The 16,868-nt window shown below is 37.6% G+C and overlaps 1 protein-coding gene across 3 annotated transcripts in view; it reads left to right on the top strand.

The window, feature by feature from the left end:
* The first annotated feature begins 210 nt into the window (after positions 1–210).
* Positions 211–16,868, top strand: part of zfyve16 (zinc finger, FYVE domain containing 16) — a 28,813-nt gene continuing 12,155 nt past the window's right edge. Inside the window, exons 1-7 of one of the 3 annotated variants that reach the window (XM_053515961.1) lie at positions 211–338; positions 967–1,065; positions 3,571–5,606; positions 8,595–8,691; positions 14,589–14,765; positions 14,931–15,070; positions 15,288–15,498. In XM_053515961.1, the coding sequence (XP_053371936.1) occupies positions 996–1,065; positions 3,571–5,606; positions 8,595–8,691; positions 14,589–14,765; positions 14,931–15,070; positions 15,288–15,498 (2,731 nt within the window). In that variant the 5' untranslated portion in view covers positions 211–338; positions 967–995. Of the gene's footprint in view, positions 339–420; positions 701–966; positions 1,066–3,570; positions 5,607–8,594; positions 8,692–14,588; positions 14,766–14,930; positions 15,071–15,287; positions 15,508–16,868 lie in introns of those variants that run through there. The other 2 variants (XM_053515959.1, XM_053515960.1) reach the window with 2 other exon arrangements.

Raw genomic sequence — 16,868 nt, 5'->3', positions numbered from 1 at the left:
TTACGACCTATTAAAATGTCTTAATTAATTAATTAATTATAAAATAGATGAACACATACATAAATATAATAAATAGAAATCTTGTAAGCAGTTATTAGAATATAATAAAGCAGAATGTATAGTATAAAGAAAGGGATCTGCTGAGGCTCGGTGAAAGACGTGCACTGTCCCTTTAAGAGAGTTTTTCCTGTTCCACGCACCGGCGGTGGAAATGGTCGCACTGTGGAATTTATGGGGAATTACTGATAGGTTGCTTGATGTAATACTGAAGCCCTTGTAAGGAGAGAAACAGCGTAAATACCTGAAAAACGAGAATCGGGACTATGACGCATTTTACGGTACCTAACTCACAAAATAAAACGCGGCTAGTTATCTTACTAGGTTCTGTTTTGTGTGTGTGTGTGTGTCAGTAAACGGTTAGCTAGCCAGCTAACGCGTAAACGGACTGAAGAGCTAGCGAGCGTCCAAGAAAGATATTTATCTGAACGGCTCGCGTTAGAGATATTAAATAACAGCATTATAATATGTATCGATTAGAAATTATATAATGTCTGAACTGGTTGTTAGCCTGTTATCCACCTATTCATATGTATTACTCAGATAGGAGCGGATGAACTGACTCGCTAACGAAATGTTGCTAAGGGCTTATTGAACAGCGTTAGTGTTACTGTGTGACAGGGGACGGTTTAAAGGGTTACAGGTAACACTAGACTGCTTAGGAATCTTGTTAATCGTATTAATCCGTGTATATATTCCTGGTCATGTCGTTTAAAGCAACTAAACAGTACAATATCCCTTTAATGACAGATTGACACTGATCAATCTGTCATTAAAGATCAGGAAATTACTATGTTAACTTTACAACACTGATCTGCCTAGCTGATTATACTGACTTGATATATGATGTAGATTATACTCCATTTTCATTTTTGTTTAAATGTAAATCAACTTGAACTGTTTTCACAGGGTTGAACAAAACAGACTCCTTCCCTAGGATGGACAATTACTTCAAAGCTGCTGTATGTGACTTGGACAAACTCTTGGATGACTTTGAGTTAAACACAGGTTAGAGGATTCACCTTGTTTATGAATCTCATGATGACAAAGAGAAGTGCAGCATTTCTTACTACTTTGTTCCCTATTTGCTTCTATTGAAGACACAAGCTAATTTTGTCTTTTGTAAAAGCTAATGGAACAAAAGGAACAAAAGACCAAAAAGGGAAGCTAGAATACAGTTGGTGATGATGTGATTTTTAAAGTGTTGTGTCTAATTAAAGCAAGACATCACGGAAAGAGAGATGTTTTTCATAAGCTTGGAGATTCCGGTGCGGATTCTTTGTTTCATGCTGTATTTTTATTTTTCCTGTAAGAAGTTTGTGGTTGAGTGCTGGTCCGATGTGGCAGGGGGCAAGGAGCTTCTTTCCACATATTCCTCCACATTTTCAGCAGTGTTAAACATGAAATTATTGAAAACCCAGCAGAGAAATAGCAGAGACTGAAAGCTCAGCTAGTTGGTGATCTCCAAGATGAGAAACACAATAGCACTGGCTGAGGTGATTCATGTTTTCACCTGCTCAAAACGCTAGACCAGGGGTACCGAACTAAAATGTTATAAGATCCGGTCAATTATTATAATTTCTTTTCCGCCAAGGTCCAAATTTTTTTGTGGTTGGATTCAAATTTCTTTATATGCAGTCATTGTAAATCTTAAATAAGCAATTAAAAGTTTCTATAGCATTTTAATAATATTTGTCAATTTTAGTAACTACTTTAAACATGTGGACAATATAAACTTTAATAGCCTTATGTATTTATTTGTAAAGAATACAAATAACAATCTTTGACCAATCTTTAGTGAACCTTGATTTACACGCTGTTGGCCAGTAAAAGACTGTGAAAGGACTCTGGTTGTTCTGTCATGCTGGGATCTCAGTTTGAGTATTTTACATGACTTTACCTTGGACTGTTGCGGCTATGTTTGCTTAAATGACTCGTGTTTTGTCTCATAGTGGCACTTCACATCACTGCTTTTTATTATCACCACAGTTTTGGAACGTATGAGGCAAGCTGGTTTTAAACCTCATATAGGAAGAATATGCATATATTGATTTGTCTATTCATATTTGAAGGTACAGTTTTTATAGTCTACTTTCTTTTTCTTAAAGTAAGCCATGCTCTCTCATTTTCAGTCCGTTATCTTCTGCACACTCTGTCTGTACATAGGAAACTATCTTAATTGGCTCTGTTGAGTGCCGCGGCCGTGGGGAAAAAAGCAGTACATTATTGATATATTATCATATTCTTTTATACCATATAATTTATCAGCAAAGCATACGGGTAGAACTGTCACGCGGTCTGGATTCAGACGACGGTCTGCCATTTAGTGATGCTTGCACTAGACTATATAGTCAGCGATATAGATTTAACAAGTATATATGTTAGTATGTTGCTTGATCAGAAGCAAATGGCAGTATGAAGCTTGACACTTTGTTCGCTGTTGATGCTGTGAGCAACCATGTTGATTTGATTTCATATCCGTTGAACTCCCAGTTTCCAAGTAGGAATTCTAAGTTTTATTTCCTTTATGTAACTGACATGTTGCAGTTATTGGAAGCCTGTTATTGGATGAGTTAATCCAGTGTAGACAATGAAAACAGCACAAAAGCCACATTCATGAACAGAAAGCATCTTAGGAAATACCACAAGTTCACGTGTGAGAAATTTCCTTGGAACTTGCACAAGGCAAGAGAAAGACAAAGGGGTTTGTTGAATGTATTGATCTAAATGACCAGGCAATCTTTGTAGTAGAGAATGTACTGTAGGTAGAGAAGAGAAACCATCTGTCAGCTGACAAGGCAGAGATGCCGATCTGCCTCAAAAAGAAGCCTCAATTACCGGTTAGCATTTCACTCCAAGAGAGAATTAAAGACAATGTAGAATCTCTACAAACCGCGAGGTTTAGGAACTAGTTCTTTATAAGAATGCTTTTAAATTAAGTCATGTGTCTTTTTTCCCCCCCTTTTCTTAAAATCAGTTTTAAGGCAAGCTGTGATTGTAGTAATTTCTTAATGCAAACTTATTTGAGCTTGGCATATGTTGCCCTAATTTGACTGGAAAAGTAAGAATTGCTTATAGAATTAATATTATAGATCAGTCTTGCAATACTTATTAATGAAGTACTCAGAGCAAAAAGAAAATATTGATTTGGACATTCCTGTTTGGCAGGGAGTCTGGTGGTATTGTGGGTAATAAAAGAAGCTATTAAAACAAAAACTGTCAAATAATGAATCCAAAGTCAATTTAAATTTCATTACAAAAATTTTTTAGACGATACTAAAGATCAAATTAATTGTAAAAATTAATTAATTATTAATTAATCTGTTAATTAATTATTTAATTGCAATAAGGTAAGAGATCTTTTTCTTTTAAGAGATCAATATACAAGTAAGCAGTTTTTAGCCACCACAGAATAGATGCTATAGTAAACTGTTTAGTAATTTTATCATTTAATTTTATCATGTGGATGCACAACAATTTATATCATAACCTCCTTTTTTTTTCTCTTTCCAGAGGAGGCTGAGAACACGTCTACGACGTTCATAAATTCTGCATGCCAGGACCCAGCCCTCTTTTCCCAGTGCTTTATACCTGAGCCATCCACAGTTTCACATCCTCTCCCTGATGTAAATTCTCTCCATTATGGTCCATCTGCACCTGTTGTTTCCCCTGACCAAAGAGATCTAGATACAAAAGGGAGGGTGTTGACTGGTGTTGACCTCCTTTCTTCTGTTGATAGCAGAGCTTCCAAAAGCTTGACTCCTTCTTGTCCAGATAGATCTTTAAAACCTATATGTGACCTTGTTAATGATACAGGATCAGCTAGTCACCCACGCACAAACAGTCACGATGCCTTCAAAGAGATAGAAGTTGCTGAAAAACAGCCTGAGGAGGGGCTTCTCGTAGACTTTGATGCTCCAGCTGTTTTTTATCCAGAGAACATAAAGTCTGGGCATGATGACTTACAGGGGCTGGTTGATGGTGGCCACTTTGATGGTCCCTCAAACTGTTTTAGTTTACTGGATATTATATTGCCTGCGGCTGTGGAGAAGACTGCTGTACCTCAGAATATTTCAAATGACCTAGAGCCTTTAGATAATAATGAGGTTGAGGTGCCTCAAAGTAGCTGTCCAGATTTGTCTAATTCATCTGAACTTCAAAGCAACTCCCAGTGCACTTTAGAACCTGAAAAAAACCCCGACAGCCTAATTTCTTCAAGTGTAACAGAGAAGGACACTGCAGCAGTTGCTGATATTAGTACAAATTTGCCTAATGTACCAGAAAAGGAATACTCTGTGGACAGCAGTAATGGGGACCATGAAATCACGACAGCCATTCCCACCAGCGAAAGGACATCTTCACTATCCTGCCTCCCCATGACCGTATCCATTTGTGGATCTCTTGTGGCCTCTTTAGACCAGGAGACAATGGTGGTTGAAACCAAAGATAGCACAGAAATCCCTCCTTCTGAATCTAAAGACACCCCAGTCACTGAAGTCACTGAGGAGATTAAGAACTTCATTGTTCCATCTGAAGAAGCGTCCCTATGTCTTAGCCAACCGGATTTCTCACCTGAGGATGATCCTGAGCTGGTGCAAATAATGTCAAATCCTGCAGGGGCAACAACTCATACGGCTTCTCTTTCTAATAGAACGTTTGAATGCAGCTTAACACTTTCGGAGAATTTAACCTCTAGGGATTTGCATGAGAGTAGCCAAGCTTCCAGCAATCCACAGAGCCCCGATTACCCTGTAGAATTTGATTTTGCCAGTGATTACCTTCCTGAATGTGAGCAAAATATGATGATGGTAACTGATGAAGAACTAGATGCTTATCTGATGGGTGAGGGGCAAAGAAACAACTCTGAGATTTCCGCTGAGAAATTTGTAGATGAAGGATTTTCAGAATTAAACGGGGATTTAGGGGGAGAGTTACGAAGCTGCCCAGTTGATTCATTTGCCTCACCTGAAAGTGACAGGTCTCTTCGTTTTTTAGATGAAAGCGAAGGTTCCAATGTTTCTTCTTCATCACAGGAGAGTAGCCCCCTGAAACCAGAAACCACACAAATGGATAATACGGAAGCCACGCCAAGTTTGACTGATGTTCAGTCAGTTGGCAATGCAAACCAGTCTCCGTGTTATGGTGGAGCCCGACCAAAGCAGCTGTCCAGCCAAAATGTAAGACCATTTCCACCACAAGAAGGGCAGAATAGCCGATCCGAAGAGAATATTTCGAGTTTGGAAGAGGAGAAGGTCTCGTCTGTTATTCCCATATCAAGACAACCTTCCAATCATAGCAACAGTACCTTTGAATCTACCAGTAATAATGACATCTGTGATCACAATTATGGTCATGATGAGCTTTCGGAGCCACCACCTTATCCAGGGGATATTTCTGAAGAAGCAGTGGATCAGTCAGGATCAGAGGAGACAGGCCTTGGTTTGAGGCAGCCGCCCTGGGTCCCTGATTCTGAGGCACCTAACTGCATGAAATGTGGCCAAAAGTTCACTTTTACCAAGAGGAGACATCACTGCAGAGCATGTGGCAAAGTAAGTCACTTTCTATTACCAGGTATTTCTAGATTCTATTGTGTTTCAGATTTATATTCTAAACTAGGGTATGGAACATAAAGTCTGTGGAGAATAATTGGTCCAGTAAAGGCTTTAATCCAGCCCATCAGTTGAATTTTAAGTGATTGGGGGTGATGCAGATTAAAATAAAAAAATAAAAAGAAAATTTTTTTTTTTTTCATTTTTTTGTAGCTAAATTAAAATGTGCCTTGGTAGTTGTGGGTATTTGGGGATTGACTGAGGAGCAGCTGGAGACAAAGTTTGTGAAATTCCACCAGGGGGCAAAATCGAGCAGTTCAGTGTGCTAAATTCATCTACATATAGAAGGTGTTAATGATAAATATAGTTTCATTAGCATGCTAAAAGTTAAACATATAATCTGTTAAGTCTCATTTCATATAGAATTTTTAATTCCTCTATTTTCTTTCTAGATATTGTGACAATGCTGGTTGAACCTAATGTTAAATAAATAAACAAATAAATAAATGTTAAACCCCTGTTAGAAGAGTAGGTTAGAATATTGGTTATCGGTCAATGTTACTTGACATTGACATAAGTATAAATAAAAAGCTTTTGACAGCCCTGAAAGATCAGAGGCAGATGCTGTATTGTGACCATAATAAAAAGCCATTCCATGAGTGATGAACTGTACTTGTCCCAGTGCTGTTATGCTCTACATCAGCAGAGGTTCTAATAATAGTTAATTGTACTAACTGTAGGTCGCCAGCATAGGTGAATGAAGGTCAGTATTCTGCATTACTGGAAAGAAAGGAGATCAGCTGCTCGCCAGCTCCCACTTTCAAAACCCGTCACAGAAGCATATTTAGCAAAAAATACATCTGATAATGTTATGTCATCTTAAACGACACTTTGTTTCCTTAGTTATTGCTTCTGTTGTTGCCCAAAACCAATGAACCCTCCATGCTGTTCATGGCTAACATAAGCTACTAGGCTAAATAGTTTCTAGCATGTGGCTGAATCCCAAATCCCTTTGTAACCCCTGATCTAAATTTGGTGTCTTGAACAAGGAAATGCACACCCTGTATTGCTCACTAGCTGTCACTCATTCACTCATTGTCTATACCGCTTTATCCTGTATACAGGGTCATGGACGGGCCTGGAGCCTATCCCAGGATACTTGGGGTATGAGCTGGGGTACACTAAATGGGGTGCAGCAATTCCTACAAGTGTGAGATATTCTTGTGGCGGTAGCCGGCATTCCCTGGCCAGCATAAAAAGTGGTCAGCACAAAAGTTGTGTACTACTCACAACAAAAACGTCGCCGTCACCCTTGGCTTGCTCATCAGAGACATTTAATTCATCATTCATTCATCTAATTATTATCTAGACACATTTTTCTCACACATACACACTTCCAAATATTTTTTCTTTTCTAAAAAAAAAAATATTTTTTTTTTGTGAAGCTGCTTTGAGACAATCACCATTGTTAAAAGCGCTATATAAATAAAATTGAATTGAATTGAAAAAATTTATAAATATAACCTTTAACACTATTTTTATTTATTTGATATGTCTAATAATTTCAGAGATCCAACCTACAAACCTTACCCTCCATCTTACTCCATGTGAAGAGTAAGAAATAAATTTAAAAAGTCAATAAGTAAAAAAAATTAAGAACTAAACACCCTTTTATGTATAAAGATGGCACTGTTGTCAGAGGAAGCCCTTTAAACCAGTGCATTTTAGAAATTTTTTTGCAGTACTATAATATCAGGAATCAAACCCGGCCCCTGGAGGTGCAAGGCAACAGTGCTTACCACTAAGCCACCGTGCCCCCTTTTATTAGCTATCAATTTAGTGCTATTTGGAAATCAACCCAAGGACCAGAAGTTAGTTGATGTTCTAAAGTGAAGTAAGTGAAAATATAAAGAGAACCTTGTGAAATTTACAGGTCTGTCCACCACCTCCATGTTTTATTCTCCTCACCTTTTGGCCACATACTGTAGCACCAGTAAGAATTTTAAACTACTTTCCCTCTGTCAGTCACCAGCTTTGCTAGTCGCGGTTAGTTAGTTCCACTCCCTCTTGTGTGATATTACTTAATTATATAATTAAGCAGTTATTACCTGTGTTGATCTGTGGCGTGTGTAAATGCTAAGCAGTAACCCAGTTGACTTCACAATGGCAAGAGTGACTAAACTGTTTTTTTTGTTTTTTTTTGACACGCTCATCACTCTATGTTTCACTTAGATTTATCTTTATTTAGAACTTTAAAGGGGAATTTAGGAATAAAAGAAAATAGGAATAAAAAAAACTGTTTGTGACTGAGAATGTCAGTGTAGGATATGATCAGACTGACAGCAAGACATTCATCCACTATATTTAGATGGACAATATTGTAGGGCTACAGTTTATAAACACCTTGTCATGAAGATAAATGCCTATTCGAGAATTCAGTTTGAACAAAAACCATAGGCACTGGACAATAGACATGTTTGTGGTGGGGAAATATCTGATTAGACAATTCATCCTTCATTCTATTATTGACAAATATAAAAGTGCAGAAGTTATTCTAGCTGATAATCTCTAGGATTTTTTTTTTTCTTTTCAGGGAGAGAATACTTTCATTGAAAGTGATTAATGACAATTTAAATGATGTAAATCACATGTGTTGTCAAAAAACCTCAACCCAATAGAGCATATTGAAGCAAGGGGATTATTACAGTGCTCTTCCATTCCATCCGAACTGTGTTTTTTTTGTTTGTTTTTTTCTTTCCAGTACAGTTAATGAAATTTGTATAATTGATCCCAAGGAACATTGAATCTGGTGGCTTCTAACTTTTTGGGTTTTTACTCCCATTAATTAGATAATTTACGAGTCAGTGGATATTATTAATGGCATTTTTCTAGATTTTCTAAAACTGCTTGACATTGTAAAGTTGTTCTTAATACCTTAAAAAAAGTCCAGTATTATAAGCCTTTGCTTATTGAAATGTTTGGTTATAGGTATATTGCGCTATTTGCTGCAACCGTAAATGCAAACTGAAGTACATGGAGAAAGAGGCCAGAGTTTGTGTGGTCTGCTATGAAACTATACATAGAGGTAAGTGCTTTTTCTTATCTTCACTATTTACATTGAAAAGCTGTGTTGTTTACAGTGTTCTTTGATTTTTTAATTTATGTTCATTTAAGTTGCAAGTAGCTCATGAAAATAATTTTTACCACATGAATGGGTGAAGCAGGTTACGTCTGGTGAGATCTAGCTCTGTCTGATCTAACGTTTACAGTTGGATTAGGACTTAAAACAGCAAAGTAGATATTCTTTAATCAGTTGATTTGGTTGTTTAAAGGTGTACAGTAGATAGTGCAACTAGTGACTTCGTGTTGCTTGCTGTTGGTATGTTTAGTGCTGGTTAGGGGGTGTGGGGTGGGATAGGGGGTGTTTCTCCGATTTTTCTTCCTAATTTAGTCGTATCCAATTCCTCCCCGTCACTAGGGGGCTCCCACATTAAGGCTACTGCGGCCATCCAGTCGGGAGGGCCGAAGACTATCACATGTATCCTCCGAACAACGTGACGCCACCAACCGCATCTTTTCGAACTGCTTACTCACGCACGTTGGGGGCAGTGTAACACACTCTGAGGACAGCGCTATCTGCTTCTTTTGCTTGCGTGAGCTCAGACGCCCCTGATTGGATGTAGAACCGTAATTACTGTGGGAGCTCTAAGTGCCTCCCATACCACCCTGCTGGGAGTGCTCAGCCAATTAGGCCTCTCCAGGCCCTCGGCTGTGAGAAGCTACAGCATCACCCGGGGACAATGGACTAATTGGTCTATATATTGTTTATCCAAGATGTTCTTCCATTAAGGAGCAATATTTCTGCAATGATGAATTGTGTAATAATCAACTTTTCAGCTGGAAATACATGCATATTTTTTGTAGTGAGCCCCTTTTTATTAGACAAAAGTGATCAGGGTTGTTTGTGGTCAGGGTTGTTGTGCATTTGTGGGGCCAACTAAAATTGAAATCACTGTAAAGTTCAAATAATGGTGCCTATGAAAAACAAGTACTGTTTGCCCTTTTTTTTTTTTTTTTTTAGTATTGACCACTATTTAGTAGTAGACCCCTAACAAATAATTAAGCAATATCACAGCAGAGGACTCGGGCTGCGCCCTCGTGCTGATATTCAGTACAACAGCACTTCTTGTGTGACATTGCTTAAGTAGTTGGTGGTATTACAGCCGGTTACAGGCACCCTCTAATTGACACACATCATGTCTTTCGGTACAGTATACTGTATGTGCATCAGTGTAGGCATTCTCGCACCACATTTGTGAATGCAGCACACAAATATCCAAACTAGTTTAAACATACATTAGCATTTTGCTTGCTTCGATTGGATGTGCTCTATTAGTAAGTAGAACTTACAAAGAGTTTACACTTTAATAGATGTGACTGCAGGATAAAATATAGCTTATATATTATATATTGCATGAATATTGTATGTTTTATGTTGTCATCTTTCCAGATAATTCATGAATGTTAGTTACAACTAATTCTTGATTAAATGTATGTCTGTCAAATATATGTAGATTTGAGAGACCTAAACAGTATATGTATTGTCTCTGATACCTGACCTGCTGTACAGCAGTGAAACTATAGAGGGCAAAATTTGACAATATTATATAAATGTCATTACAAAATAAATTAACTGGTAGCTAGATCGCTTACAAAAGTGTTTTTGAAAAGCCTTCAAAGATGCATGTAATATTGCTCGTTTTTTAATAAAATTGTTTAAATTTGTTAACAGTGTTTCCTCTCAGGTCTGAAATATACTTGCGGTTGTAGCCAACAACATGCGGTTGTATGTAGTAGTACTTAAATGCCGGTTGTAGGGTCGGCATTAAAGTACTACTACATACAACAAACAACTAATACGTATGATTACAACACCTTGATTAATTTAATACGTCTATTCTAGTGGTGTACAATGTTTCAAAGTGGCAATGTTTGTTTGTTTGCAACCCCTAAAAACCAGAGCATTTTTTTTTAGCTTTTTTAAATTATTATTTTATTTTAGCACAAAATAGGCAATATCATGAACCAAATTTTATTTTATCTTAACCAACTATATAAATGTGCCTGAGCCACAACCCCCCGCACCCCCCAAAAAAACTGCGTCACATAGGCAAAGAAATAGCAAAGAGTAATTAGATCACATGTAAAGTTGTCAAGTCTGTACATTGAAGATATTTGCAGAAAAAATTCGTGTGGACGTAAAATGAGTAATAGAACACATCAAGATGGTTTTTTAAATGTTTGTTTGAACATATTTTAATAGGGTTGTCACAGGTGTATTTAAGGTAACATATACTGTAAACTTTGCTTCAGTGTAATTGGCCAACATGAAAAGAGATGCTACAGTACTTTGAAATTTAAATGGAAAACGTTGTTATATCATAAAAAATAACAAAAAAAAATACCTTGAAAAAAAAATCATTAATTCATCTCAAAATTCAACAGATTGAATAGTATATTTTTAATACGCGCTTATGAGAGTGCAGTTGAAATCTACTTAATAAATGTAATCTTACACCTTCATTCCGTGCACCTCACGGCAACAAAATTTTACTTCATTCCAAAATTCAACAGATGGAGCTTTTTTTTTTTTTTTTTAAATGCGCTTGTGTGCGCAATTAAATTTCATGCAAATGAAGTCACGGGCACGTCTCGTGAATAAATAATATGCACATTATGTGAGTTTTACATTTTACAGGAGCAGTATAGTAGGAGAGGCACGAGAGGGAACTGTCCGCTGCTGGCTAATTGATCTCTGATGGCATCGATCTCATGGACAGATTTTTAAAAAGGGTGCCCAAATATGCTTAGAGGGCCATTCCAAGTATACTCCATGTGTGGGAAAACTGCTTTATATCAGTTAACTAAGTGAGCTATTTTGTTAACAGTACTTTTCTGTGTTGGTTTACGGCTGAACTGAGAAAACTGGTTATTAACTATGACCTAGTGCCAGCTACCTGTTGAGTATAGCCATAATTAACTAGAGATGGATTTCTACAAGAAAATGTGAAGTGTGGTCGCTCAAAAATAGCAGAGGATGCTGTAGTTTACATCCTCTTTTGCACAGATAGGCCTAGAAAGTTTTTTTTGCATTGACCGAGAATTAAACCCACATCACCTGCAGAAGCAATCCACTAAACCATGTGTATTACAATGCTGTGTGGGAGATCAGAAACTCTAATAACATACTGAAGTTCATTGTACATAATTGTCACACAAGTATTATGCCATCACACTGTTGTTTTTTCTAAGTTTTACCTATTTATGTTATTATTGTACTCTTTCATTTCAACCCCTGGTTGTCAAAGATGTTTTTGAAATGTAATTAAATGATTTATACTGCATAAGGCTACAGTTATATACTGTACTTAGCAGTGAAATGCAACTGACTTAATAAAAACATAAAACATAACATTCAACTTAACATACGCATCAAATATTTAAACAAATTACTTTCAGATATTTAATTAAATGTTGAGTTAAAAATTCATTATGTTAATAGTTTATTAAGTAAAGCTTTTGTCACATTACACCTGTCATACAAAACAAGCAGTGATTGTCAGTGCTGAAAATAGCTCCAGTGTCTGTAAAGCTTATCATGTAGGGTTATAATCATGTCATTATCTAATACAATTTTATCTCAATGAGTTTGATCTTATGATCTGTTTAGGTGACGAAAAAACATTTATAATGTAATACATAACCTGTTTAATAATATATTTATTTTAATATTCAGGCCAACACTAGAACATTAAATTAAATAAGGGAACTTCATTTCATCAATTTGCTCTATACATTCGTTTAAACAACTGTGTTTTGGCTTTTTGTATAGCTGCAGTTTTTGCAATTTCATAAAAGAATAGAAACATAAGACACCCAGTAGATATGAAAAATCTTTGGAAATGTATGGGAGAAAGCTTGAGACTTTCTATACATCCAACGTTGTCAAAGATATATGTAAAATAAGAACACACAAAATGAAAGAAGAATCGTTCAATGCAGCACCTGACATTGACAAGCAAGCGATATAGAAGTAATCTTTGAAGTTGCTAAATAAGTGATTAACATAAAGAGACCAGTAGAGAAACTGGGCTTTGATAGCCTCAGTAAGGCATCTTCACCTAGGTCAATATCCTAATATCCTAATTTGCAAATGGATACCCAAAATAGATTATGATAAACACAAACATATTCCTCTTGCTTTACCAAAATCTATTTATTTATGTAAAGAGACGATGTAATGGTGAGCAAGAATGTGTGAATTGGTGAGCTCTGGTGTGGTCTAAAAAAAAGCTTTTTGCAGATGCAGAGTCATTTGCAGATTACAAAGGACAGTAATGAGCAATGTCGGTGCATGAAGGAGCTCAAGACAGAGAAACAGAGAGGCTTATTTGCAGGGTGGTGCCTCTGGGCACTGGTTGTCCTTGACTGTGTGTGGCACAGATCCACCTGGGATGCACAGTGATCTCAGTCTCTCTGCTTCAGCTTTGGGCAGAGACACACACGCACACACACGCGCACATGCACACGCACACGCACTCACCCTCCTCTTCAGCGTCAGGACAGGAAGGCATACGTCACCCTTCTGTATTGCTTTCGGTCGTTTCTCAGTCCAGGACAGCCATTTAATACAGACTCGTCCATCTTAGCAGCCATTTGTTGTGAAGAACAAGGAGAGAGAACGATTATTATTGTGGAGGTTAGACCCAGGCGGGAGCACAGGATGATTGCCTGAAAGTGGGCTGCTCACCATTTGGGAAGAGACACTGAAAAGAAAGGATGCTTGCCCTCTCTCACTCTCTTTCTCTATCATTCTCAAACCATGCTGAGTTCAAGCTGAAATTCTCCAGGGAAATTGAACTGAACACATGCACCATGACTAAGATGAAAGGAAATTCAGTTTCTTAGTTAAGGTAAGGTGAATTGATAATCCAGTAACATCCATTAAATTAATAATACTGTCTAGGCATTTTGACACAAGTTCCTTGAAATCTCCTTGACACTAGCAAAGCGTCTTCTGTTCTCATGCTCCGGACAGTCAGATTTACAGAATAGTTGAAGGACGAGCGGTGTACCGTGCAGAGGTTGCGATCATCATCATTTTAATGAGTCATTTGAGTCTCTTTGTTGTGTTTTCTGTTTGTCCTGCTGGTTTACGCATTCATTCATCAGAACCAGTGCCAATGTAATCAAGTCGATGAGGTTCTATGATGCTTAATCAATATTCCGCAAGGCAAGCCTTACTCAGCACTTTTGTTGGAGTCAGCAGCTATGAATGCCACATCTGGCATGAGAGTTAAAAAATAACTTTTGCCCACTTTAATGCATAACCAAGTTTCATGGTCTGCTTGTTTGTTTACATCTTAATGTCCTGTCTGTTACTTATTTTGTTTAGTCAAGTTGTTTTGTTTGGAATAAAATGTGTGTCAAAATAAAATATTTTTGTTGAACAATCTTTTTGGTAATAAATTTGTTTCCATGTCCGTTTGTTTAACAAGTGGTGGGTCTGGTATTTTTTTAAAATTCAGATAATTAAACTAAACATCTTATTGTTCGGCTCTGATCCAGTGACTTTTTTTGCTTTAAGTTATTTTGCTTAAGAAATTAAATGAGAAAGGGCTATAAATATAATCAGTGTTGATATTAGAAAACATGCCTGAAATGTAGAATCCGATCAGATTACAGTAGATTTGACATATTTTCTGATTCTATTTATTGACAAATTCTGTGCCATGAATGTATATTATGTCATGCACATGTGGGTGAAGACATGCATATGACCATGAGGGTGCAGATTGTCCTCAAGCACCCTAAGTCACACACGTCACATTTAGCATGATGTTAGTATGAAACAAATAGACAAATACAGAATTGGTGCATCTCCAGAACGTGTTTTTGATTGATGGTTTTGTATTTTTGCAGCTCAGGCCCTTGAGAGAATGATGAGCCCTACCGGGCCTAGTCCGAATCCTAACGTCCCATCCGAGTACTGCTCCACAATTCCTCCCATGCAGCAGGCTCGAGCAGCAGGCACCCTCAACTCCCCACCCCCCACCGTCATGGTGCCAGTTTCTGTTCTTAAGCATCCCAGTAATGATGGTAATGCACACACTTCTGCTATGCCTCAGTGGGCAAGTTTTGAGATTGTTTTGAATAGTGCAACAGCTGTGCCTCGGCTGGGTCTCCCACACTCAATATTAGGAAAAAAAAATTAGTTATTATATTGGCTAAAATATTATTGGCACATTAATATTTATTTGCTAGGATTCCCAAGAGAACAGAAGCATGTCTGGTTTGCTGATGGAATACTGCCTAATGGAGAGGTGGCAGACACCACTAGGCTTTCTGTGAGGCCACGGAGATCATCTCAGGAATCCAGCCCCATTACACCAGACCCTCCAACGGTATGGGGAAAACAAGCCACGCATACATACATATGTCTAAGTTAAGGTTAAATTTTTTTGACAATATAGATATAGATAGTACAAATAATATAGATATGTAGCTATAAATAATTGAATGAAAAAAGCATAAATACTTTCCAGGTCACACTGGCAGCAGAATAGAAAAAAGGTTTCAATTGTCTTTGTCTGTTTGAACTGCCTGTACCATCTTCTTCAGCCAACTACCAAATTCCCAGAAGTAAATGAGGGGTCAGTACCAAGCTCTGAGACAGGTTCAGAGGCACCAAGAAAGGCACTCAGCGGGCCCTGGGACTATGCGTTACTCTGTGGCCTGGGTAGCTGTGTGCAGCATTCTCCGAGTCTCCTGCCTGATGATGACGCTGGTCTGCCTCCGCTCCTTATCACCACGGGGGAGGAAGATGGAGGGGGTGTGTATGGTAAACCTTGAAAAAATAAATAAATGACAGCACCGAACATACTGTCCACAAAAAGAAATGTTGGTATTATATGGAGTGCACATAGTCTTATTCCAATTGACCAAGACACATTATGTATAAACGTAAATGGATGACATTTCTTTCAAGCCACGTAGGAGCACATACATTCAGCAGCATTTGGAGTGTAATGATGCAGAATTCCTCATTGTTGAGTACCAATAGTGGCTGATCATAAAGAGCAATACACTGGGTAAGAGCTCTTACTTTCACTCACCTAGCGTTGCCACTCACTTAGCCTAGACAGCCTTTGCTGCAGCATTGGTGGCTACAACCTGTTGGTTGGTTGTTGGTAATGTACTGTAAATCTCTTGCTGATATTTTTGCTTGTGGCATTACTTGAATTACACCAGGACTATGTAAACTGTCAAGCCATTTGTCTCTGTACTCAGTGCTTGCATAACATTCATACTGTAGTACATCACCTCATTTTTCTTAAACATGGTGCCTGATATTGCTCTTTGTGCTTAGGTTGGCCATCACTGTGCTGTCTTGTGAATATCCACTTTAAATATTGTAATGATGTTTTATCAGATAACTGCTAGTAATAGAGATGCAGTGATTGCAGTTTTCATGGTTAATACTGATTTCCATTTTATGGGGTCTGACCTGCCAATACTGGTTTTGTCAGATTCCAATTTTCTTTTTTCTGAAGAACTATAATTCAGCATACACAATTTTATAACTTTTCTTAAATAGAAAAATATTTCTATTTTATGTTTGTAATAAAACATAGATGTTTATCCACAATTTTCACGTGAACTTACAATTTTCCTCAAAACTGCACAAGGACCTTCTGTATGTTATTGATCAAAGCTTTTTTTTTTTTTGTAGAAATTAAATCCAACTGCAACACAAAATTCAACAGGAGGGTGCGTTCTCTGAGTCACAAGATTTTTTAGCTGCTGCAATAGCCGGGTTAGAGGCAGGTTTAATGCACAGAGTGTTAGTGCCACGATGATTGATGTAAATGTGCGCCCCACACCCCAGGGAGCATGGCCGATTTGCGTCCTCGACTCCAGGCCACAGATAGCTGTAGCGAGATTTAAGAGTGCATGTACGAGCATCATGGAATTTCTTATACCTGAGAGTGATCACAGGTCATGGCCGATCAAACTAAAATCAGGCCAATATATCAGTGCATCTTTAGTTAGGATGATCCTGTAATAGTAACAGGATAGAAATTGAGACAGTTTTGCAGAGCACAGCTTGTAGTCTGTTTTTTATGTGGTTTCTATCATTATTCAGGAAATATGCTCAGATTGATATTGTTTTCTGTTTGGTTATTTATTAGCATGACATTA

This window comes from Clarias gariepinus, chromosome 17 (assembly GCF_024256425.1).
Source record: "Clarias gariepinus isolate MV-2021 ecotype Netherlands chromosome 17, CGAR_prim_01v2, whole genome shotgun sequence".
NCBI lineage: Eukaryota > Metazoa > Chordata > Actinopteri > Siluriformes > Clariidae > Clarias > Clarias gariepinus.
The sequence above is the reverse complement of the archived record's forward strand: the minus strand, read 5'-3'. Positions and strand labels throughout refer to the sequence as shown.